At 41.5% G+C, this 24,438-nt stretch overlaps 4 protein-coding genes across 5 annotated transcripts; 3 read left to right on the forward strand and 1 right to left on the reverse strand.

The window, feature by feature from the left end:
* The first annotated feature begins 2,818 nt into the window (after positions 1-2,818).
* Positions 2,819-9,534, forward strand: LOC128758800 (aspartate aminotransferase, mitochondrial-like). The gene is made up of 10 exons (XM_053865150.1): positions 2,819-2,972; positions 5,490-5,646; positions 5,766-5,894; positions 5,986-6,045; positions 6,110-6,271; positions 6,469-6,573; positions 6,746-6,896; positions 7,354-7,519; positions 8,076-8,226; positions 8,572-9,534. The coding sequence occupies exons 1-10, from the start codon at positions 2,890-2,892 to the stop codon at positions 8,692-8,694; spliced, it is 1,287 nt and encodes a 428-aa protein (XP_053721125.1). The 5' UTR covers positions 2,819-2,889; the 3' UTR covers positions 8,695-9,534.
* Positions 9,535-9,961: 427 nt separating this feature from the next.
* slc38a7 (solute carrier family 38 member 7) lies at positions 9,962-17,452 on the forward strand. Its single transcript, XM_053866613.1, has 12 exons — positions 9,962-10,166; positions 10,810-11,193; positions 11,868-11,921; positions 12,227-12,371; positions 12,899-13,043; positions 13,124-13,222; positions 13,502-13,559; positions 13,639-13,753; positions 15,006-15,153; positions 15,261-15,460; positions 15,546-15,597; positions 16,361-17,452. The coding sequence occupies exons 2-12, from the start codon at positions 10,939-10,941 to the stop codon at positions 16,461-16,463; spliced, it is 1,374 nt and encodes a 457-aa protein (XP_053722588.1). The 5' UTR covers positions 9,962-10,166; positions 10,810-10,938; the 3' UTR covers positions 16,464-17,452.
* On the reverse strand, positions 16,342-20,844 carry si:ch211-122f10.4 (cathepsin A-like). Of its 2 annotated transcripts, XM_053866611.1 has the most exons (12): positions 20,674-20,821; positions 20,582-20,596; positions 20,135-20,246; positions 19,938-20,075; positions 19,717-19,875; positions 19,559-19,650; positions 19,367-19,451; positions 18,855-19,007; positions 18,651-18,796; positions 18,410-18,572; positions 17,807-17,896; positions 16,342-17,746 (listed from the first exon to the last, which is right to left on the reverse strand). In XM_053866611.1, the coding sequence occupies exons 1-12, from the start codon at positions 20,676-20,678 to the stop codon at positions 17,663-17,665; spliced, it is 1,242 nt and encodes a 413-aa protein (XP_053722586.1). In that variant the 5' UTR covers positions 20,679-20,821; the 3' UTR covers positions 16,342-17,662. The 2 variants fall into 2 exon arrangements, with proteins under 2 accessions (XP_053722586.1, XP_053722585.1); XM_053866610.1 differs by having other exon boundaries at positions 16,344-17,746; positions 20,582-20,844.
* Positions 20,845-21,227: 383 nt separating this feature from the next.
* Positions 21,228-24,366, forward strand: LOC128758965 (transcription factor E2F4-like). Its single transcript, XM_053865492.1, has 8 exons — positions 21,228-21,395; positions 22,197-22,290; positions 22,416-22,525; positions 22,597-22,739; positions 22,915-22,959; positions 23,777-23,841; positions 23,936-24,098; positions 24,255-24,366. The coding sequence occupies exons 2-8, from the start codon at positions 22,198-22,200 to the stop codon at positions 24,269-24,271; spliced, it is 636 nt and encodes a 211-aa protein (XP_053721467.1). The 5' UTR covers positions 21,228-21,395; position 22,197; the 3' UTR covers positions 24,272-24,366.
* Positions 24,367-24,438: the final 72 nt, after the last annotated feature.

Consider the following 24,438-nt stretch of genomic DNA (forward strand, 5'->3'; position numbering starts at 1 on the left):
TGTCACTGAATTGACTTGACAGCTGAAAATCTGTGGCAGTTAACAACTATGGAGAAGAAAAAAATGATAAAGAAAGTGATGGCGCCCCCAACAGTAACAACTGTTTATGAAAGCACAGTTTTTTAAATTAATTGGATCATTTTATGGCGTTATTGTATTTTTACACTTCACTAATATCTTCTTTGGAGTTTATATAAAATATATTATTTTTATTTTATGATATTTAGTCATGGTTAGACGTGTATTTTATTTTGTTCAGAATTTTATTAAGTTTTTCAAATTTTCTTCACAGTTTGCATAAACTGCATTTTTTTTCTTTTTTTTCAGTCAGTTTGATAATTATGACTTTCATCTGGTTCTGTTGTTGGTTGGACTTTTCGATGACAAATAAATATCTTTGCGAAGATCACATGGTTTCATGTCATTTCACAGGGTTTTGGTTTGTGAAATTAAATCAAGAGACATGTATCAGTTCTATTCCTTGAATGGGCCCGGGGCCCATTTGTTCTGAGAAAGTAGGGCCCCGAGATCAAAAAGGTTAAAAACCCCTGCTCTATATCATCCTTGGGATAGAAGGTGTTGGTCAATAGACACTGACTGGGAATTAGCAGCAGCTGGCATTACGGTAGGCGAGTAGAGAAGTGGAAGAGATCGGGTGTCAGACTCCAAGCTGAGTCTGTGGAGGCTGCAGGCTAATGTGGCCACAAGGTGAGTCTGGGCTGCTTCTCTTTGGACCTGAATGGTGTGATGTCTGCATGCGCTAAATGATGTTTGGTCCGGGGCAGAGATCACACTGGAGTGTGGAAATGTGGTCGTCTGGATCTGAGGCAGTCAGGTTACTTATACTTTCTCATGAGAGTCTGTAGTAATGACAGATGATGTGCGTCTGACTTCGATAAAATCCTGACCCTGAGCATCTGGACTGGCTCGGACGAAAGTCATCGCCGTTATGCGCATGTCCAAAATGACTCAAGGAAGTTGGAACACTTACAAAGCGTAAAAAATGTAAAAATCCCAACTTCAGGGTGATCCCTGTAGTGCACACAGCACATGATGTTCTTCTCAAAAGGTCTGAGGAGACAGGTCACATCATTTATTTAGCATAGTACGTTCAGAAGACTTTGATGACATACATGGCCCTGAGGAGAAAAATTGCTGGTCCCCAAAAGATTCACTATGGAATTACTATGGAAAACAGATTTTTTTCCCCGAAACCTTCAAGTTCAACTATTCAATTAAAGTTATATTCTATTAGCATTTTTCATATCTGTGGGATCATAATTCAACACGTAGTAATTCTTCATGTTTAAATGTTTTTTTTTTCTTTTAGATTCATTTCAGCATCATTTTCGTAGTTTTTTTTTTTTAGATGTCACCAGAGGATAGCGTCGGTAACCCAAAACAAACTATAAGAACCATCAGCTATAAAAGTAATTTCCAAAAAGGCTTATCTTTTCTTTTCTTTTTTTTCCACTCCAGAATTATATAACCAAGTAAACAAACCCTTGAATAGGAATGTGCGTCTGACCGTATCTGAAATCAGATCAGTCATGGAAGAAAAACAGCTTTGAAACCTAATCCTGCCGACCTACATAGTAGTGAGCAACATTACTGTAAATGATAAATGAATTAAGATGTCATTAGTGCTGGTTCACTGCTATTGCTCCACATCGTTTCATCATCACAGCTGCCTGCTGTCACATCAGCCCATTAAACCACTTCTAGCCTGAGAGAGCAGAGGTTCTGACGGGCGGGCGGTAAAGTGAAAGAGTCTTCCGTCTGTGCAGAGACCGGATCAAATTGTTCGGCTGAGACTTTGCAGTTTAAAGACTGAAGGAGGAATGAAAATAATAGTTATTTATTGTAAATATATAGAATTAAACCACTGTTTTCCAAACCTAATGTCGTAGGCACAACAATGCCTTCTCCGGTCTGAAGACTGAGAATAAATGATAAGAGTTGTGAATGAAAACGATTAACCAAAACATAATAAATTGTTATCAACATGGCAGTAGATTAAGTGCTGCTGACAGAATACTGACCTGAGTGAACCCCATTGACGATTACAGCAGCAATGCTGCCCCCGTGTGTTTATTTTGTGTCATTACATATGACTGGCAGAATATGGACGGATGGAACGACACAATAACAATAACAATAGCTATAACAATTAACAAAGAAAAAAAGACAGGAAAGAGACTATGAATTGTATTTGTCAGATTTTCTATTTTGACAATCATCATTGAGCCTTATAATAATCTGTGATTACAGAAGCTTCGCCCATGAATAAATATTTTTAACCAGGATATACATCCAAAATTGCACTACGTCAATTCAATTCAGACCGATATATTGGTATACTAATACAATATTTGATTTTATTTTCTCCGATGATATGCTTTCTGCCAAATTTGCGGTCAAAACGGAACATAAGTAAAATAAAAATTAAATAAAACAAAAGTAAAATAAAATAAAAGAAAAGAAAAGAAAAGAAAAGAAGATTAACCCATTTAAATGTCATATTATTATTATTATTGTTGTTGTTGTCATTATTATTATTATTATTATTTCTGTTCCTGTGCTTTTCTTTTCCCTGGATCTCTTACAATGCTCAGTTGCTCCCTTACACTCCATGCGTGACGTTTTTGGGTACGATAAATTTATACATTAATGACCTTTGCGTTGTTCCTTTTTTTCTCTGTTGAGAGTTCCACATTTTTACACCAACTATGGCAACAACCATTGCTGTACATAAAATATATATAAAACGCAGCGTAGCGTCCTAACAAGCTCTTACGTCATCACGCAGAGACGACGGCGTCGCGCTCGTGACTGCCCTTCACGTCCGTCCACATCCTCTGCGGTTCGACTCCCAAGCACAGCGCAACCATGGCCCTGCTCAAGTCCCACAAGGTGCTCAACTGTTTGGGCAACATCACCCCTTCTCTGGCCGTTCTTTCACACCGCAACAGGTAAACACCTGCAAAGACACGCGCATATATCCGGCTGAAGTTTAGGCGCTGCGTCAGCCACTGTCGGTTGTGGTCGCACTGCTAACTTTAGCATTTCAGCAAGCTTTATCGCTACGTTAGAAACGTTTATCTGATGTTCATTATAACGGTGTAAATATTAAATAATAAGTAGTAGACTAGCGTCTGGGTGATGCGGCTAGAGGTCAAACGTGTCAATGTGCCCGGTTAAGCGGACAGTTTTTGCCTGCATCAGTCTGTTGCCGTTCTTAAGTTTGACGTGACAGCTGGAAGTCACCGACGTGACTACGCTGTGACACTAGTTGACCTTCACATAACTGTTGCTCTCGCTTAATTGAAATCACGTTGGGAAGTCAGCCGCGTGTTTTCCATTGTAGCTGTGCTATGCTTTTTTGGTTCCGGTATTGTCCTCATTATAAACACTGCATGTTTATCACGTCAACTTGAAGTCAACAGTTCAGAGTACTTGATATATTTTAAGCGCACCGATTCAAAAGACAGCAAAGCCGTACGCTGTCAAAGACCCTACGTGATTTGAGCCTAGCGATTTGTCGTAGTCTGTAGGTAGCCGGCTCTCTGATTGGCTATTGTCATCCGCCTCTGCCCACTGATTGGCCAGCTTTCTGAGGCGATGCTGCCTTAGAACTGGTGTCCTTTCTGTTCTGTTGGAGGGCGTTGGTGTTGAAACTGACATATACCCCATTTGAATAAGCGTTCATTAAGTACATGCACCCCCGATGTATAAAGGTAACATGAGTTCACTTTGACTTAACACGCAGCATGAGTGTTAAGTTCCGTTGAACCTCCATCTTCCTGCTTATGTGGGCGTGCTACTTGTTTCCTCTGACCGCCGCCATGCGTCATTCGATCACACACCTGTATCTAGGTGTTACATGTTATTAAGAGGTTTTCGAAGACATACTATTTTTTATCTTTCAGAGAAAAGGTGTTTGGAGGCTGTGTAGTAATTATATCAAGCTTTTTTTCTTTACATGTTAAATAAAACCCACCTCTAAATATAAGAATACTATTGCATTCTGAAACGTTTTATGAAATGTATTTGAGGAGCTTATGTCCTCCCAAGGCTGCGGTATGAGGTACCCTGTACATCGATCCCCTGCAGTGTTGTTTGTGACTGCTGAATCTGTGTGTACAAAGGTTCTGTGTGCATTCAGGCAGTGGTTTCCCAAGTCCAACAGTATTGTTTTGCCTTTTGAGCTTTGATTCACTCCACTCAATTTGCATCAAACTTCAAATCTCATACCTGGATGAGTCTTGCTCCACTCATTTTGAACATAATATTTTCCACCACCTGTAATCTGTAGTATCATTTTTAGTGTTTGATATATGATAATATGATTTTTAACATTCTGATATTGGAAAAAATAGATTGGCAATTGGACTCTCCTGCCCTTTGCAAAGCCTTCAGTCCTAAATTTAGACACAAAGTAGCGGAAACATGAGACACGATGTGAGAGACAAGCAGTTAAACTGTCTGACACATTTAACCTTTTATATTAACGTGACAAAATATTTTTAAATCTGGGCATGTTTTTGACTATCCTATTTATAAAAATATAGGTTACCTGTATGTAGCTTTCATTACTCAAAGGATGTGTGTTGGTTTTCTTTTGGTTTTTGGTCAGTGACTTTGTGTGAAGATAAGTTGTCAGAGATTGAATGAACTTTGTGTGAATGAACATCAATGATGACATACTTAATTGCTGTGAACTGCAATTCATATACAACCAAGATAAGATGACGACCGTAACCTGGAATTGTCAGTTTAATGATCTACATGCTCTCAGTAGGATCTTGGAAGACAATACTGCATGAGACAGGACTGGTGGCGTTTTAAAATTGGTGTCAAATGCCCTAAAGGTGTAGATATTGATTTTGAACAATGACTTGGCTGGAGACGCCACTGTTATTGCTTTAAGATGACTCAAATTGCCTGGCTACCCATCAGCACACAAGTTAATGTAGCCGTTGAAATCAGACGATTTTTAATTATTGGATTTCAAAATAAAATGACTCTTTTTGACTTGATTTATTTCCTTTATTATAGTGTATGAAACCTAAATGTTTTTGTAGCAAGTTAGCTTGGTATCAACAAATGCCAACACAGTTTCTTGTCCTTGTTTAATTTGCTGATGACGGTGTCTTACTAGTATCACCGGTCTTGAATGCTTTGTCATACCTACAGATGAACTGCTATTTTGCTCATTTCTGGTCTTGGACTCTGAACCTTCCGATTGGATTATGTTAGTTTTGTGCAACTGTGAACTTGTTGTCATGCGTCCTGCTCAAGTATCCTAAGCTCACATGATTCGTAAGCTCGAGCTTTAGCCCCACAAAGAGCACGGCCATTACGATTACATTACTGTGAATGAGGTGACAACAGGTCACACTGAAGCGCGAAGTAAATGTCAGTCCAACAAGTGTTTATTTCAGATATCTGATGATGTTCTGTGTACACCGCTTTTAATGTTTTTACAGCTCATGGTGGGGTGGTGTTCAAATGGGGCCCCCAGATCCCATCCTGGGTGTGACAGAGGCCTTCAAGAGGGACACAAACCCAAAGAAGATGAACCTGGGAGTTGGAGCCTACAGGGATGACCAGGGCAAGCCATTTGTGCTTAGCTGTGTCCGCAAGGTATGACTATACCCAGACGTTGAAATGCTTGTAAATAGAAACTTCGACTATTAGCCCATGGATATGTGGGTCTTGCAATTTATTGATAATAATGTTAAAAATGACTCTTTTCATGATAGGCTGAGGCTATAATTGCTGATAAAAAGTTGGACAAAGAATATCTTCCCATTGGTGGTCTTGGTGAATTCAGCAAAGCTTGTGCTGAACTTGCTCTCGGAGAGAATAATGACGTCTTGAAGAGCGGCAGAGTGAGTTTGTTTTTCATCATGGAAATACAAATTATGATTCAATCTGTAACTGTGTCAAAACATGGCTCAAGTTTGGATTATTCCCTGACAGAACATCACTGTTCAGACCATCTCTGGGACGGGATCTTTGCGCATTGGAGCCAACTTTCTGGTAAGTCATTTTACAGATCGGTTTCTGAACTGTTTAACTTGAACATTGTTGGTGTGCAATGCAGTCTCGATTCCATGCCGGGCCTCTCGATGTGTACCTGCCTAAGCCCTCCTGGGGAAACCACACACCCATCTTCAGAGATGCTGGCATGCAGCTCAAAGCCTATCGCTATTATGACCCTTCCACTTGTGGCTTTGACTTCAAAGGAGCACTGGAGGACATTTCTGTAAGTCTTGCATTAATCTTGATTGTTATAATTATTGCTGTTGTCTCATGTGGGTCATTTATTATTTAGAAATTGAATATTTATTATATATGCTTGAGAAAGAACTATCATCAGGATTCAGGCACAGCTGAATTATTAGCACATATATATATATTTTTGTTGTCAATTTAATGGCAATATCTACTTCCATCTGACAGAAAATCCCAGAGAAGAGTGTGATCTTACTTCATGCTTGTGCTCACAACCCCACTGGTGTGGACCCAAAACAAGAGCAGTGGAAGGAGATTGCTGAGGTCGTGAAGGTGTGTGCTTTATCATTTCATCTGAAGTCTTTCGAAACCTTTACAAGTTTCACTCATCTTGTACCATAATCTCCTGTTAATACATCTGATAGTTGAAATGGTATCTGATAACTGTATCGGTGTTTGCTGAAAGTAATAACTTTGGATTGTTTTCCTATGATTGTTTTTGTAGAAAAGGAACCTGCTTCCTTTCTTCGATATGGCCTACCAGGGATTTGCCAGTGGAGACATCGACCGCGATGCCTGGGCTGTACGTTACTTCATTGAGAAAGGCCACAACATTGTGCTGTCTCAGTCCTTTGCCAAGAACATGGGACTCTATGGTCAGTAACCGAACAGTTTCTTAATTCTACTTCATTTATGAAAACATTCACAGTGCTTTACTGTAACTCTGTACTCACTATGTGTTAAACAGAGTGTAAAAAACTGAAATTTAAATCCTTCTACATCACTCTTTCTTCATATGCAGGAGGTGCCTCTATATTCCTAAGCCTGGCCCTCAGCCTTTCATCTCCACAAATAATGAAACTAAATACACTGGGTCTATGGTAGGTTAGTTTGGTTGAGCAATGTGACTGTGAATCATTCACCAAATTGACTAGATGTTTGTGTAATTACACAACACCTAATGACTGACAAGTGATGTAAAATTCTGTATTTTTATGAAACAAACTGCTATGAGGATGTAGATGCTTAAAGCAACTACAAACAGGGAGCTGATCCTAGTATGTTTGTAGAATGTTGCCACTCTAGACTTAAGGGATTTGCTTGTGTTTGCAGGCGAGCGTGTGGGGGGCTTCACAGTGGTCTGCAAAGACTCTGAGGAGGCCAAGAGAGTGGAGTCTCAGCTGAAGATCCTCATCAGACCCATCTATTCTAACCCACCCATGAACGGTGCCAGGATTGCCACGACTATCCTCAACACACCAGATCTGCGCACTCTGTGGTAAAATAACACTTAGCTTTTTGAAATGTCTATTTATTATGAGAATATCATCTATTCAGAAAACGAAAATGAGCTTTTTAGTACAGAAATTCACCAGTGGATGGCAGTATTGCACTGCATTAGTTTTGCTTGTGGGTCGCTGGTGACGCTTGACTTCAACATTTTACAACTTTGCTGTTGACTTCATGACTGACTGCAGTTATTATGACATAATTTTAATAATGAGATACAATGCTATGATTCTACTGTTTAATTTATGAGTTATATTGCTCCGACTGTAAGTCACTTTCAATCTGTCTCTCGATTTAATTCATCACTGAACTGTCACTGTGGCTACAATAATGAAGCCCACAGATGGAGTTGGGACGAAAATTCTCAATTTGGATTCTACGTCTTGCTCTGTGAACTTGTGCTGGGACAAGTTGATCTGTAAAAAGGTACCAGGGAAGCAGAGGCACCTAAGACCCGGAATACTTCCTGTAGTGCAGCGGTTACTGTGAGGAAAAAATGTGTCCGCTACAGTCGTCATCACACTAGTGTTCTCCCTCACTTCCAGGCTGGAGGAGGTCCATGGCATGGCCAACCGTATCATCAGAATGAGAGAGGAGCTGGTTGACGGTCTGAAGAAGAATGGCTCCTCCCACAACTGGCAGCATGTCATCGACCAGATCGGCATGTTCTGCTTCACTGGACTTAAGCCTGAGCAGGTACGAATAAACGTTCACACATAGAGCTCAACTTTGATGGATGCACTATGGTGACTCTGTCCAAATAAAAGACTTGAACTTACAACATATGTTGCGTTATGACCACCTGCCTAAATTTGTGTCAGTTTCTGTTATTTATTTATTTGTTTTTGCGTGATTTTACAAGCTTGATCACGTTTTGTAAAGCAAGCGTTTGACATTCAGGGATTTTACCATTAGGTGGCGCCAAAGTAAAACTAACCTATCACAACTCAAAATAATATAGATTCATTTCAGGGAAACGTACTCTGGGTACATCTTCATGTCTTAAATATTGAGCATTAATTGTTTCCATTTTCTCTGCAGGTCGAGCGGCTGACTAAAGAGTTCTCAGTGTACATGACCAAGGATGGCAGAATTTCAATGGCAGGCGTGTCCTCTGGGAATGTTGGATATCTGGCTGACGCCATCCATGCTGTCACCAAGTAGTGGGAATCTTCAACGGCAACATTGAAGTGGAGTTGTCTGTCCATTGTTTCTCCCCCATTCCACTTCTAGAAGCAAAAAATGCTGAATAGTAATAGAACATTTTAATTGGATTTCTTTGTGTGCTCTTGAGCCTCGCCCCTGTTAGAATTGCTGCTGTTGAAACGGTTCTATCATCTTTCTATCATGAATAAAGTCCTCACCGAAGAGCTCCACATGCTAAAATATAAAAGTGTTTTCCCTCATGAGAAATCCCTTTATTTATTACAGTAAGTGAAATGCAATTTGCAATTTGCAATTTGAATAAACTAAACATAATTATTGCTTTGTTTTAACAAAAGGTGTGACTTGTGGCACTTTAGAGTAATCACTGTTTACCTTTCAAGAATAGTTTGCCACTCAATCTTCATTCATCAGACCTTTGTATAATCTATCATATAATCTTTTCGGCCCCTGTAATCTGCCGTTGGTCTGCAGCACTAATCAATCACCCATTGATTAGGTCTACGGTTTGGAATTTTCCTCTGCCTCTTACTCTCTTGGTCATCATGCGTTTCATAGTGTTTATTTTGTGATGCTGTCTAAAGGGCCAATAAATACAAAAAAGCACGCAAGCATCCAGTTTTTACATCCTGGTTCCCTGAATTAAAAGCAGCAATGATTTTCAAATTAAAGACTATTTGACATGACAAACGTCGGGGTGAACTGTCAGTGAAGATGAAGAGTCAAGACAGGCAACATTACAGTCCATCATTTGGAGCATTTGGATGTCTGATATGTCATAATACCGGATCATTGGCCATGTATATTCTTGAACTTATTAAACAAACCATTACAAACCATTATCCAGTGTTTTTCTTTTCAAACCACAAAGCTTGGTCATAACCTCGCCCTCCTTCTCATATAGCATTCACCATAACAGCTGAGGAAGGGCTGCCAAGTTTGGGTTTTACATATTTCCAACATATCTGAATGTAAACAGCCATAGAATGGCTTCCCTGCAGTGATAAGGAGTCACTGTGTCTGGACCTCAGCTGAGAATGTCCGATAATATCAACCTATCATCTCTACATTCTTGAGACAATTGGGCTTTCAGATTAATCAAATACGGAAAAAAAGTGAATCTGTGGCCTCCTTCTGTCGGAAATGACGTGGTCACATTTTGTGTTTATGTACATCCCATTTACTTGGATGATAAAACGTTTTCAATTCGACATTCCCGGAAAACAGGGGTCGTCTTACACGAACACTACATTGCCCATGATTCCGAGTTGCGCTGTGTCACGTGACCTATGTTGCAGGCAGTCAAAACAGAGCTCACCGTCATTCTGGACGCTCGAGACGGATCCTCGAAGGTCCTGGAACTGAGAGTTTTGTTTTTATCTCGCACTTCAATGATGGACACACGAGGGTTCCACTGATGAGAACAGTTTTTGTGCCGGGGTTAAAGTGGCGTCTGTTTTTCCCAGGACCAGGTAGGTTTGCTAGCTAGCTTTTTTTTGGTTATGGAAAAACAAAGAGTCCGGGTGCGCTGACACTTTGTGAATGAAAAGTCTTTTCAATTAAGATTTAAGAATATCGCACCAAACACAATACGATTTTAATTAATTGAAAACGGCAGAAGATTAACTGAAGGTATGTTCTTATCATGATGTGCATTTGTTCGTCTCATAATCTCACTGAAAAAGTGATCCAAGACTTAATGTTTAAGTCCGTCGATATCGACTGAAGTAGGTCATGTTCTGCTTTGCTTTTACCTGTTTTAGGAGACATACATTTGAATGACTCGGTCGTCAGGTGTGCGGTTTGCATCAACATCCGTCTTCTAAAGAAACCAAACTAATAAAAAAAAAGTGACGTGTCAGGGCAGGTAAAATGGAGAGCAAAATAATAATGATAATATTAATATTCTGATATTATTCTTATATTTTTCTTATTGTTATTATTGTATCCTCCTAAGATATATATTTTTTTAATTTATAGAAACATTTTAATATGTGAAATGTTGTTCATTATGTAATTGTTTAGCTTAAGAATAAACAGATCACGCTCTCAACTGCTCTTCTTTATAAATAGACAACAAAACATTCATTCATTATTATTTCTTTTTCATTTCAGCTTCCTGAATGGCTGCTCTAGTTCACTGAGCCTCCTTTCTCATCTGCGGTGGACGAAGGCCCTTTCAGATTAATTCTGACCATCAGTGTTTCTACCAGCTGGAGTTCCATCCTGGACTGACTGTATGTGATGGCTATCAACACAGATGTGGAAGACTGGGCTGCTATCGGGAGTAATGACCCAGGCGAGCGAGCGTGGCTCCTCCAGAGCCCCAGTGTGGATACAGTCCAGGACCTCCACTCTGACAGGAGGAGGAGCGGGGGCGTCTCTTCTTTCGGAGCCGTCTTTATTGTGGTGAACGCAGCGCTGGGAGCCGGTCTCCTAAATTTCCCAGCAGCCTTCAGCATGGCAGGAGGAGTTACAGCAGGAGTGGTCCTTCAAATGGTGAGGATGTGCTCACAGGAACTGTATTGGTTTAATTCCAGTATTAAAAGACATATCATGAGCTGCAGACTTGTAAGACTGAGGTCTGATAAGTAGCTCTTACAGATATTAAGTATTCAATTTGGACCTTTGTCAGGTGACAGGAAGTAGAATGGTCAGTTGTAGTTGTTCATTAACTCATCTTTATGGAAGCACATCCACTTCTTGTTTTTGCTATGGAGAAGTGGGCCTACATTTTAGAAAGTTGCGATGTTACTTACAGACACAAATATAAAATTTGAAGAGGCAAATGTTGATTTTAGAAGTTTATAACAATATTTTTAGCTCCAGAATTAGGAGCGTGTGCAACCGTCATTTGAAAACACAGCTGACCTCCAAATGATTATGAACAACAATCTCATCTCAAAACTCAAAATTTTTATTTTTTTATTGCATGCTTGACCAAGCCTGATGTCAAATAGTAACATGTCTAACCCTTGGAATTTTAAATGCTCTATAGTTGCTCAATCTAAGCCAGTTATTTTGCCTATGTTGTAAAAGTGAAAATCATAATTCCAATGAAAAGCCTCGCATATACTGTAACCATATTTCTCCCACTAAATGGACTCACAGTGTCTCCTTGGTTGTAAAACATGACGAAAAAGTAAGATAATCTTCATCTCTTTTTGTTTCAGTTCATGCTCGTCTTCATCATCGGTGGTCTAGTGATTTTGGGCTACTGTTCCCAGGTCAGTTCTGTTTCAGTACTAATTCAGCCTCACATACAGAAGTACTCTACTGACATGTCAGTAATTTGCTTCATCAGAGGTGCAACAACAGCACAACCATTGACTGCTAACTTCCTATGACTTCTGCTGACACATGAAAACACACACTTACGAGTAGCGGCTGCTAGAAACGCTGACTCAGATTTTTACTATGTACGCACTGAAAATGTGATTTATTCAGGCTAAAATAAAGTGCCTTTTATAAACGAAAACCCTGCCAGTCTGAGAGGTTGAATGATCACATACATGCTTTTTTTCTTTCTCAGGTCAGCAATGAAGGCACCTATCAGGAAGTTGTTCGAGCCACTTGTGGCAAAGTCACAGGCGTTATTTGTGAAGTTTCTATCGCGGTCTACACATTTGGCACCTGTATAGCGTTTTTCATTGTCATCGGAGACCAGCTGGATCGCTGTGAGTGTTTTCACTGTCCTTTACTTTCTTTTTTTTTTAGCTTGCCAACCAGCCTTTCATTCGTTGGGCGACTTAATTTGTCGGCAATTACGTTTCTTGAGCGGCCACTGTTTTACATTCGTTGCTTGTGTGTATTTTAATGGGGGCGGAAATGTGTTTACGATTTAACATATTCGTCTCCTCAAGGATCTGATTATACTTTATATTGCTTGCATCATAATGGCCTTCTAGTGACACTCGTACTACGATACCCATAATGCACTGCAGCAGTTAATATTCGGACCCCAAAGTTGTTAGCAGTTCTGTTGACACCACTGGTTTATGTCATTGCGAACCAGCTTTTGAAAGAGCTGAATGTGTGACTCCAACAATGTGAGCGAAGTTCACGGAGGAAGAGCCCAGTCAGCATTTTAAAGACACCAACGTTTCCTTCATGTGACCACTTGTCACTGCTCCAGTGAGATGCTGACCTGGAGTTAACTTTTTTTAGCACAATGTTTAAAGTAGCCATCTATGTCTGTCTGCAGTGATAGCTGCTATGGCTCATGAGCCCGATGACAACAGTACGCCCCACTGGTACACCGACCGAAAACTGACCATCGTGGTCACGGCTGTCCTGGTCATACTCCCTCTGTCCATCCCAAAAGAAATCGGCTTTCAGAAATATGCCAGGTTTGTTCTCTAGCGGGTGTCTAGTATCACTTTTAATGGATTGAACTTCTTGTTTATGAGGAATGTTTTTTTCATTGCAGTACACTGAGTGTCATCGGTACGTGGTATGTCACCATCGTCATTATTATAAAGTATATTTGGCCAGGTGGCAAGGCGCCTCCACCCTACATCCCCTCCAGGTGAGTCCCTACTAATATAATTATAATTTTCTGTTAAAAAAATGTTCTGTTTTTTCAGCGGGATGAATGAGTTGAGTAGGATGATGGCATCCTGTATTCTGTATTCATATGCATGAATACAGAAACATTTGCATTGTGTCACTCTGAACTTTGGCATTTGCTACTTGGGTTGTTGTGTTGGATCATGATGTGGGAATGCGTCTTTGGTTTGCGACGTGTGTGTGGACATTTCAGTTGTTGATACGTCTGGTTTGCTAAAGTGCTCTTTGTCTTCCACAGTTCAGCATCTTGGACAGCGGTTTTCAACGCCATGCCCACCATCTGTTTTGGTTTCCAGGTATCACCTCAGTCTGACTCTGACAACTGAATGACTTGCGTTGTGATGAGTGTATTCATGGAGATGCTTCCTGTCCCAGTGTCACGTCAGCTCCGTGCCGGTCTTCAACAGCATGAGGAAGAAAGAGATCAAACCCTGGGGACTGGTGGTGACTCTCAGCATGATCATCTGCCTCTTTGTCTACACAGGAACAGGTCAGTCTTTATAGCTGATAAAAGTGATTACGTCAGTTGTTAATGATTAACTGTAGTTGAAGATTTGATGTGAGGAGTGGAAGTGCAGGTTTGTTTCAGTGAGGCAGATCTTTGTCTGGCAGACACCCGGTTTGGCAAGTGTGCCCTTCTCCAGTGTGCACATCACGTCTTCGGGGCTTTTCACGCTGCAGATTCTGAGTCCGATTCGGCCCCTGCTGTGCAGCCTCGCACCTGCGGCTCAGGCGATGAGATTTTATTTCTCCTCAGCTGGCAGCGCTCTGTGCAAAATAGCTGGTTTGTGACCCACCACTAAGCTCGTCTCAAGGAATTCAGCACCAGCAGCGCAACAATAGGGTCACAAGCCTGAACCTATTTACAACCATCGGCTTAAACACCTTATTTCTCTGTCACTTCGAGTCATCATCACCTCACATATGTATGGACCTCCACCACAGTGGAATGTGGCATTTCACAGCGAAAAGTGAACATAAAAGAGTGTTTGATTTTACAAGAAAACAAGGTGGAAACAAGGTGCGTCATACGGAGCGTCTTGCTTTATCCACTCTGCTTTCACAACATGTTGAACAAAAGTGATTACTGACAATCCAGAGGATTTTTATCAGTGAAGTCCAGATCCAGACGTCAAAAAAGATCCATGAACAGTCTGGTGGTCTAACTTATGGAAACCAGCGTCTTTCCTCCTGCTGTTCTCATTCGACAGCTGCGCAGGACAGAGCAGTTGCTACAGCACAGCAACACCTAGATCACAACATTATTAATTTAAGTTAATCTCTCTGTCAATGAAATCTGATGTTTATCAGCCTAAAAAAGGCGAAATCATGTGAGTTAACTCCCGCACATATAGCGAATCCCGGACCGCTGCACTCCCGTTTCACAGCACCAGTCTCCTGCTGCTGCGGCTGCTCACCTCAGTGTTTGCCAAGTTGTTTTTGAACAATATTTTCTGCCCAGACAGCGTTTCATGCATTCATCATGTTTGTGTGGAGTCATGCTGGCATCTAGCGCCGAGTCGCCTGAGGCGAGAAGCTCACCCACCTCGGAGAGCTTCCCGGGACAAGGTGTAGCTCTCCAGCCGGGATAAAGTCCGCAGCCACAACCCGGTTCGCTGGTGTTCACATCGGTCTCACTCTGTCTCGATGTGAATTAAATGTGCCTGTCGCAGTACTTCAATGGGTTTCGAGCATAAAAGCTGTTTACTGTCAAAACTAAAATGTGTCTTGTGCTCTGGCAGGTGTATGTGGCTACTTGACTTTTGGCTCCAACGTCAGTCAGGATGTGCTGATGTCATACCCTCCTGATGACATCGCTGTGGCCATTGCCCGAGCGTTTATTGTCGTCTGTGTGGTCACCTCCTATCCCATTCTCCACTTCTGTGGCAGGTAAAAAACAGCCTTGCAGACTTTATTTAGTTTATTTAGTTTAGTTTTGACTCAATCAAAGCGACTGATTTATCGCAATATGATTGAATAAAAATCTCTCCTTGCAGAGCGGTGATCGAGGGTCTCTGGCTGCGCTTCCAAGGCGAGCAGGTTGAAGTGTGTGTGCGTCGAGAGCGGAGACGGCGGATCCTGCAGACACTCGTGTGGTTTGTTGTCACTCTCGTCCTGGCGCTCTTCATTCCGGACATCGGTCGAGTCATCTCACTCATTGGAGGGTTGGCTGCCTGTTTCATTTTCGTCTTCCCAGGTACAGTTCCTCGCTGTGGATGATTGACTCACTGTAGTGCCGTTCAGAATCGAATGATCTTGACAAAAACCTCTTTACATCGCAGGCTTGTGTTTGATGCAGGCAAAATTGTCAGAGACGGACAGTCGGACCACAAGGTGAGTCTGAACATGTCGCTGAATCAGAAAATGTGATCTATCAATACTGGAAATGTTCTAGAGAACATGCTTGCGAGGCTCCTTCGTTGCATCTTGAATGCTGTCTCGTGCCCAATAGTGATCTCAGGACCGCCTACATCATAGCATAAAGGATACACAACTGCTGTGGTTGACCTGGTTTGCCAAAATGGAACGCGTTTTAAAATCGTGTTTATATTTTAGACATTTTTGAAAACGTACAGGACACGTTTGAAATAAAAAAATCATTACAGGTCAAAATATGCTGCTGAAATCATAACAAATTGATTCAACATCATGTTTCATTTTTTGAATCATGATTTGTGTCCAAATGTCTGTACGAGACTACTGTAAAAATGACATTCTGTTGGCATGTTTAGAGACCCATATCCTTTTTGATCACGGCGTTTGTCAACAGACCCAGCGCCCCCATGTGGTTAACATTTTATTGCAACTATTCACTACAAAGCAAAGCTTAGTGGACCCAAATAATTGTAGGTTTACAAAGTTACCTGGAGGTTGGCGTCAATTGAGACTGTGTAAGTTACTCACAACAGCAAGCTTTAAATCTTATAGTAGAAGTGTGGCCCTTATGAGAGTCACAGAGAGCCATAGTGAAATTCACTTTCTTTACATGCTTTATATGAGTATCTGTAGAATATTTGGCTCAATTATTTACATCTAACTAGTAATTTAAATACCTAAATTATGAGTGTTTTTTTATGTATCGTCTTCTGTTTTAAAGCTGGCATGTGATGATGGTCTCCAGTGTCGTCATGGTAACGGTCGGAGTGTTCATCTTTGGCCTAACCACCACCAACTCCATCTACCAAGATGTCGTGAACTAAAAGAACAACCTTATCGCTGAGTTTGCGGTGTGTTGCCGCGGACAACGGAAGGAATCAACCCCTGCTGCTATTCGTGAGAACAGGAAGTGATCGACAACCTCATTTTAATCATCACACCCTCAGAAGTAGAGTGCATGCTGGTGCTTGGGACTGCTGCTCCTTCTGTAGATTTTTAAATGTTTTTATTACCACAGCTGTTCTAAGTTTGTGTCCAGCGCATTCCTGCGTGAACAGCTGAAGGGACGTATGTATTATGTAGACCTCGTAAGTAGACTTTAATGATACTCTTGCACCGGTTTATTTAATATGCAGAGCATTTTAAATAAATCTCTTTTTCTTGAAAAGGACGTGATAAAGTTCTCAGGACTTGTGTTTACTTTACAGAAAAATTCTGCCAACTGGATGGTGGGATTAACTGCGACAACGTAACCTTCAAGATATTTAATAGATTTAGCAGGGTTTTTTTTAATGCTCAGCGGACGAATTCTGACATTAGAATTCAACACATTACTCATCCTGGAATGATTCTTGAGAGATGACCCCACATTTAAAGGTGGAAGTGAGAAGCAGTGAATGTAATTTGTCTTCAGTTCTTGCCTATAAGTTGCTGTCTGACCAAAGCTGTGAATGTGGTTCTTTCAAAGGGATTTCTTTATGTTGCTGCCAGTTTTTATACCACTCACGGCCCAAATAACACTGCACATGTTGTATATTTGTTATGAACAACTTATGGTTGGATTTTAAAAGACGAACCAAAGGGACTAAGTTCCATTTTTACTCATTGAATTTGGGTTGTCATACATATCTTGGGGTTCAGTTCTGGTTGTTTTATCTTATTTTTGTCATTTGTGTAACCTGATGTTTTTCCTTCTTATGAAACTTTGTAAATAGCAGACGTCGTAACATTGCAACTTGCTGGTCGCCAATTAGTGAAGACAATAAATAACTGACAATCATACAAATCATGTAATAAATAAACCTGAAAAACCCACCAGCTGTTTTGATTTGGACTTTAATCTCTCTGTTTCAGCTCATTAGCAGCAGGAACGTGACGAAGACACGACTGAAATTGACACCATGATTCGAGGCGACATGAATAACTCAAACCCAGCAGGAACAGTTTTTTAACATGGTTAAAATTCCCTTTTGACCCCCTTTCCCTCCCATCCACCAAAACAAAAAAAAAAGAGAACAGTCGCTCAGTACGACTGGCCCGTTAAAAACGACTGGAACATGTGGTAAGATGGACCCGGAGCCCACTGTGGCACCATGTGACCAGCACCCTGAAACAGGAGGATCACGTCACGAATTACAAACTACTGGGAAAATCCGGCGTTTCATACCTTCACAGTCAAGAAAGTGATGTTTCCATATCGCTGGTAGAAACCAGCGACCTGGTCGTCGTAGAGCCAGTGCTGGTATGTCGTGGTCGGCTGAAACGCGGCCAGTGGTGATAATGTTAATATTAAAATGAGGCCACATATCATGATTATTGGACACATTCATCTGTAGTTTCAATGGAATATAATGCACAGCGGTGCTTCAGGGAAACAATTATACGGCTCAATTTGTTGCGATTCCAGGTGAGACCGGCGTCTGCTTGTGGCATGAGTGTGGGCTGCAACTGAATTGAACTCTAGCAAGAAAGATATCTTTATTAAATCATAGCTAAAATGCGCATCAATTAAGTAGCTTTCACTATTTTAACTGCTTCCCAAGTAGCGGGGAGTCACCTTCGAGCACGACACCTCAATACGGAAGGAAGTAAGAGAGGCTAAATATTTCCCAGAAGCATCCTGTGCATACAGTGGCTGTTCACACTGTTTGCACGTCCTGCTATCTATGACCAAGCTAACACGAAGCTACAAACCTCTCAGAGCACCGGCTCATAAAGACACAATGTAACCCCAAAATAAGTGTTTGTTTTACGAGGCAATGACGCCTACCTGGAAGCCAAGGTCCTCCACAAACCACTGGTCTCCCAGGAAGTTGCAGGCCATGTCTGTGTCTCCGTTGTAGACGAGAGCACGCAGGCCCAGAGACAGCAGCTTCATGTAGACCTCCTTCATCGTGTCGTACACTGACTTGTAGCTGGCTGCGACCTGATCACTGAAATAAATTTAAGATCAAGAGTACAAGTTCAAACACCGGTACGATCTTCCTCCTCCTCCTCATCATCATACATACCTGCATTCTTCCCAACGTGGCAGGATGTCTGGGATGTGCAGAGCTTTCCTCACATCTCCTCTGTTCAGCCAGTTAGTCTGGGCCGTACCATTCAAACAGGGGGGCATCTCACGGAAGGACGCTTTCGTTCGAACTCGATCCATGTACTGGCGGGTTCAAAAATACGTTCAGGGCTAACACCCTCACCACACTCACACACCTTACCTTGAGGACTTTATTGTGTGTCCGGTAGTTCCTGAACAGATGACTCATGCTGACCTCGTAGCTCCTCCGTAACACTCCCCCACCCAGGCAGTCCAGGTAAAGCGAGTACCTATTCAGTCCACTTTCATAGATAATATTGAAGCCAACGGTCACCTGGAGAGGAAGGAGGAGTTTATCATCATCACCTGCAGGAGACACTGAAGGCCCGGGGAACCAAAACCACTGTTCACTTTTGAAGTTATCTCAGACGTTACGGCCCACAAACATTACACTGTTTGTAGGCAGTGTAATCTGATTACAGGATTGAAATTCAACAGTTCAACAAGGTGAAAAATCTGTTTCTCTATGAGGTGGAAGTTTATTATTTACACCAAACACAGAGATGCTTTGTACCCCTGCTCCACTAAATAATCATGTGCTGCAAGTCGAACAGGGACACCCTGGACAGCTCACCAAGCAAACGACCAGAACTAGTCACTTAAACAGTGCTATAGCATCACTTCGATACATACGTATATCTGGCAGGACTCAGAGCTGGAGTTGGAGAAGTTACAATCGCCGTTGTTGCAGCAGTGGAAGTTGAGATTTTGCCACAGCCTGCACCAAAGAGAATTGTCCATTATGTTAAATAACCCAAACATCAAGACATTTTTTAAGATATTCAACACTTTCAATTAAACTCCAACATATGAATCTGGACTTACTCTTCTCCAAAGAGTCCATGGTAGTAACCAAAATATATCAGCGACTGGTCATTGAGAGCGTAGCTGCTTAATCCGTTGCCCACAGAAAAGCCCTAAACATCCCAACAGAATAGTTAATCTTCACCCAGCATAACTCTGAGAATGTCATAAGGAAGAACCTTGAGATTCATTTTTTCTTTTCCAGTCGCCACAAGCAGGCTGAGTGTTGGAGCGTAGACTCCGCCATAACTTTCCCCAAAGATGAAAAAGTCATTCTGTGTGAAGTTTGGGAACTTGGTGAAGAAACTCTGGAGAGCTTTGTAATTGTCAGCAGCCACCTGAGGCGGGAAGAGCGGTTAGTTGAAGGGAATCCCTTTCCTAGTTTCACACCTCCCATTACCTCGTCATCGTTGGTGGCATAGTTTTTGTCATCAGCGTAGGAATATCCGACTCCTGCCGGCGACTCGATGTACAACACGTTAGCGATGTTGTTCCAGCTGAATTTGTTCTCGTACAGCGTGGCCCCATCGTCTCGCACCTGAAAGGCAACCCTCTTAAATATCCCCCTACATCATTCCACACTATTGGTTCTCTTACATGGAACGGCCCGTTCTCAGACAGGAACCCTTCCAGGGAGCTGCAGCCGGGACCTCCGTTCAGCCACAGCACCAGCGGGTCCTTGGCAGGGTCACGTTGAGAGGTGACAAACCTGCAATAAAAGGGTCACTTTACGTGAAGTTTGAGCTCTTGTTCTGCAGTCAATCTACGGCAACCAGAGCAGATATCCTTCTGAGGAGCAATGGCTCAACTCCAAGTCTTTTGAGGTTGACAAATCTCAGGGAGGCACCACTCTCGTTTCAGCTGCTCGTGCCAGTCATCAGGATATTTCATTCACCATAACAACTGCAGTGATACAAGTACAGAACGGCTGTCTGGCAGCACCGTGTTTGTTCAAGACTTCACACTAAGTGACGATTTGAAACGACATATAAATCGCGGTGTATTAACTAGATGAACCAGCCGGACCAGAAGAAGCAAACCTACCAGTAATGGAGGAACCTCCCGGGCCGAGTCCTCAGGTAACCGGACCACTGGCGGTAGTTCGGTTTGAACTTCATTCCGGGAAGGTCCTTCACCTCATCTGGAGCGTAGTCGGCCACGCAGAAGCCCTGAAACACGGCCAGAGAAGACAACAACAACAAGACTGTGGCGATCATGGTCGTCGTCTCCCGACAGAACGACCCGTGTTTTTAAATTGTTTTGGAGACTTCCGTCATAGAGGACGGATACAGTCATATGACTACTGTGGGGGCCACGTGACCAGAGCGCCTGACGAGGCGAAGGAAAACAGTCGTCGTTTTCCTCAAAATATTTCTGTCAGAATCATTCGAACTGCAGTCGATCTTTACATCTTTTTAAACCCTAAATACCAAACAAATTTCATTTTTTTCATGAAAGACTCTGCAAGTATAAACCCAACTGTGTTCACGGAATTTTTCAAACGGATGGTGAAGTCGGGCATTTATTTGGGGTGTAACTGCTTGAACTTGCTTATAATTGTTCTGTCGTTTGAATGACTGACGTCCTGTTTTCTATTTAACGAATCGATCACCTTAACTGGCGCTCTTATTTTGAAAGTCATTGTAGGCTACCGGAAACCAGCAAACGCGCTTAAATGTTGTATTTTCTGAGAGTCGAGCTGAAGTTACTTTAATTCCAATTCGCGGTGTCTTAGGTGTCTTGTCTAAGATACATTTGGTCGAGTATTTACTTGACATTTAGAGTTTAATTCGGCGCTGATAGGGTTAGCTGAAGCTAACCTGAGTGCAACAGGAGGAGGAGGAGCTGAAAGTTGCAGGTGAACAACAGATATTTGTTTCCTCTCTGAAACTGAACGTGACTCGACTCTTCAAGTCGGAAATTTTCCCATTTATTTATTTTCTTCTGGCCAGTTTGTTCAATGAATGGCCGTCAATCATTAGTCTGGTTTTCTAAAGGTTTCTGCGTCAAAATAACATCCGTATTTGTTTGTAGCTGCAGCGGCTAGTTTTGTCAACAAAGTCACACAACACACATTTAAGATACAATTGTTATGAAGTTTTAAAATGAAGATCATTGAGCATTAATGATTCATTATTTAATTTCAACAAGTTCTCAAAAACACTACTCTGTTGTCCAGTTTGGGTGGAAGTCAGTGGAGTTAGTTGAACAGATGGATTGTGCAATCTGAGTGACAGAATTTGTTAGTTGTGTTTGACAATATCAATTTGACATTCAAGGTTCTCGAATTAGAAAGTGAAAATGAGTCCCATATTTCGTGGTGTAAGTGATTCATTACTTTGTTGGAGAGTGACATTTAACTGGACTGACATCATAACATCAAACTAACTTTCATGCTCATGATATTATACTGCAGTTTATCGCAATGTATCGTATCTCCACTCCTGTATCAGGATACGCATCGTATCACGCGATACCTGCCAAATACATAGCCCTACCCATAATAACGCCAATGTTAAAAAGCATTACCTTTTATTTTTAAGTCAAACAAGCAGTGTTATTATAATATTTGACTCTCAGATATGACATTCTGTAGAAATGGAATTATATTTGTCATGCCAGTTATGATATTTAATTCACCTTTGTTTGTCCCGTCCAGCATGGATCCTGACAGGTCGACCCTCCGTTGTATCACTGACATGTTTGTTGAGATGCTGCGGAATGCTGAAGGTGGAGTTTTAGACCTCAAGGACGTAAGTTCCTCTTCTCAGACTGAATACAAATATTCCACAGCTAGCCCTGGAAAGAGATTCCCAAGCCAGAGTTGAGGTGTAAATATCTTGACTGATGCTCGAACTGTGTGTGTGTGTGACACCAGGCAGTCCAAGCCTTGCCTCCCGGACAGAAAAGGCGCATCTATGACGTCACAAATGTGTTGGAGGGTGTTGGTCTGATTGTAACCCTTTCCTCCGGTAAAATCAAGTGGAGGTAAGTCAGCGCTTGAAATGGTAAAAACCTGAACTTATAACACTTAAACATATATGTATTTTTTTAAATAGAGAGGCAGCATTTGAAAAAGATCTGTTGAGACAGATGGACTTGCAAGTGGAGTTGGAGGCCTTGGAGGAGTTGGAGGCAATGTTGGATAACCAGATGCTTCTGGTTGAAAACATCATCAGGAACGCCAAACAAGACTGCAGCTCATATCCTTTCTCCTATTCAGGATTTGTGTTAAGAAATATTGTTCACAATCATATGTCTGAATCTAAGGAGACAGTGCCTTGTTTATGCAAAAGATAAAGTTGTTTCTGTTAACATTATGGTCATCAGTTATGTGGGATATTCATGTGACCCATCGTTTCCTTGACTGATATCAACTCTCGCCTACATGTCTTTGAAGGAGCTCTGCGACTGCTACCCTGGTGTGGCTTCTACTACCAAGTGGATATTAACTCTTTTGATAAAAATGATAAAACCAGACCTTTTGTATTTTATTTCCCCTCATTTTGATACACATCGCTTGTTCTTTACTCAGAACATCAGTTTGTGAATTTCATTCATTTTCGTTCTGAACCTCCAAATTCCTGACAGTAAATATATTTTGCTGATATTTTAGGACACTGTAAACAACACCGCATTAAATGTGGACACGGTTTTTATACCCCATGTTTTTGCGCAACACCTATTTTGTCGCTATAATCCGCGTCCATTATATCCTGAGTGCAATAAAGTCAATCTGGCAGCAGATGGCAGTAATGTCACGGCGCTTCTGTTACACACAGGCGACATGAAAAAGAGGCTCTGCTCAGGGTTTGAAATGATGGATTGATGTCCTGTTTTGGTCCTACAGTGGGGAAATTTGACGTGTCACGGCAATGAGAAAACCTGTGTCTCCATGATTACACATGCTCTGTTCTATCTTGTCAAAATGTCCCTTTTTGTGCTTTGTTATCGAGAGTTGATCACATGACTGGATGTGCTGTTTAAGCCTGGGGAAAATTTGAAATGTAAATACAAATTATCCTGGTGGTAAACCTAGGTGTGACTTCATCAGTGACATCATCATAAACTGTTGTCCCATATGTGGAAAGGGTCCAGCGAGACCTCACTTGTCATAGTCTTTGAAGGACTGACACTTTAAAAAGATGTTTCCTGAAGTATTCCTATCATTTTAGGGACTATGTGCTACAAATGTGTTTCTGGTTTTGACTGTCCTAATAACCTGACTACTCTCTACAGATGACAGTGTTCTGACCGTACAAGCACCTTCGGGTATTCAGCTAGACGTCGCAATTCCCAAAGCTGTGAGTTCCTCTGACAGTGGCCTTTTTCTCTTCGTTTTTTATTTTACTCTCTGTCTGTCTGATAGTGACAATAGGCTGAACTGTTTCCTCCTAGGTTGCCAACACGCCGCCAGTTTTCCAGATCCATCTGAAAAGTGTTAATGGGCCCATTAATGTCTTACTTCTAAGCAAAAGTCTGTCAGTTCCCCCCTGCCCTGTCGTTCTGTCCTTCCCACCATCAAAAGAACTTCTGGAAAGAGCAAGGTTGGCTAGTAAAGGTGAGCACTGTTATATTCGTACTGTGGCATGTGTATAACTTGTATGCCCTTTATTATATTAATTAAGCCGTACAAATATCTATACATGTTTTTAGCTAGTTTGATTTGAAAATTTCCCTGCACCTCTTTCTCTAGAGTACTTTCTTTTCTTTACAGCTGAAGAACTGGAATGATCCAGGGAACAAAACAAGAGTAAGTTCTTGTCTTGTTTATTGGACTGGATGTTATTTCTTTGTGAGTTATGTGGCTGCAAACATGTAAAAGAATTATGGCTGTCAACAGATAAACATTTTTAATCTCAATTACTTGCACTAAAGCAATGTTAACTCACAATTAATGG

Source organism: Synchiropus splendidus, chromosome 5, assembly GCF_027744825.2.
Source record: "Synchiropus splendidus isolate RoL2022-P1 chromosome 5, RoL_Sspl_1.0, whole genome shotgun sequence".
In the NCBI taxonomy this organism is placed as follows: domain Eukaryota; kingdom Metazoa; phylum Chordata; class Actinopteri; order Syngnathiformes; family Callionymidae; genus Synchiropus; species Synchiropus splendidus.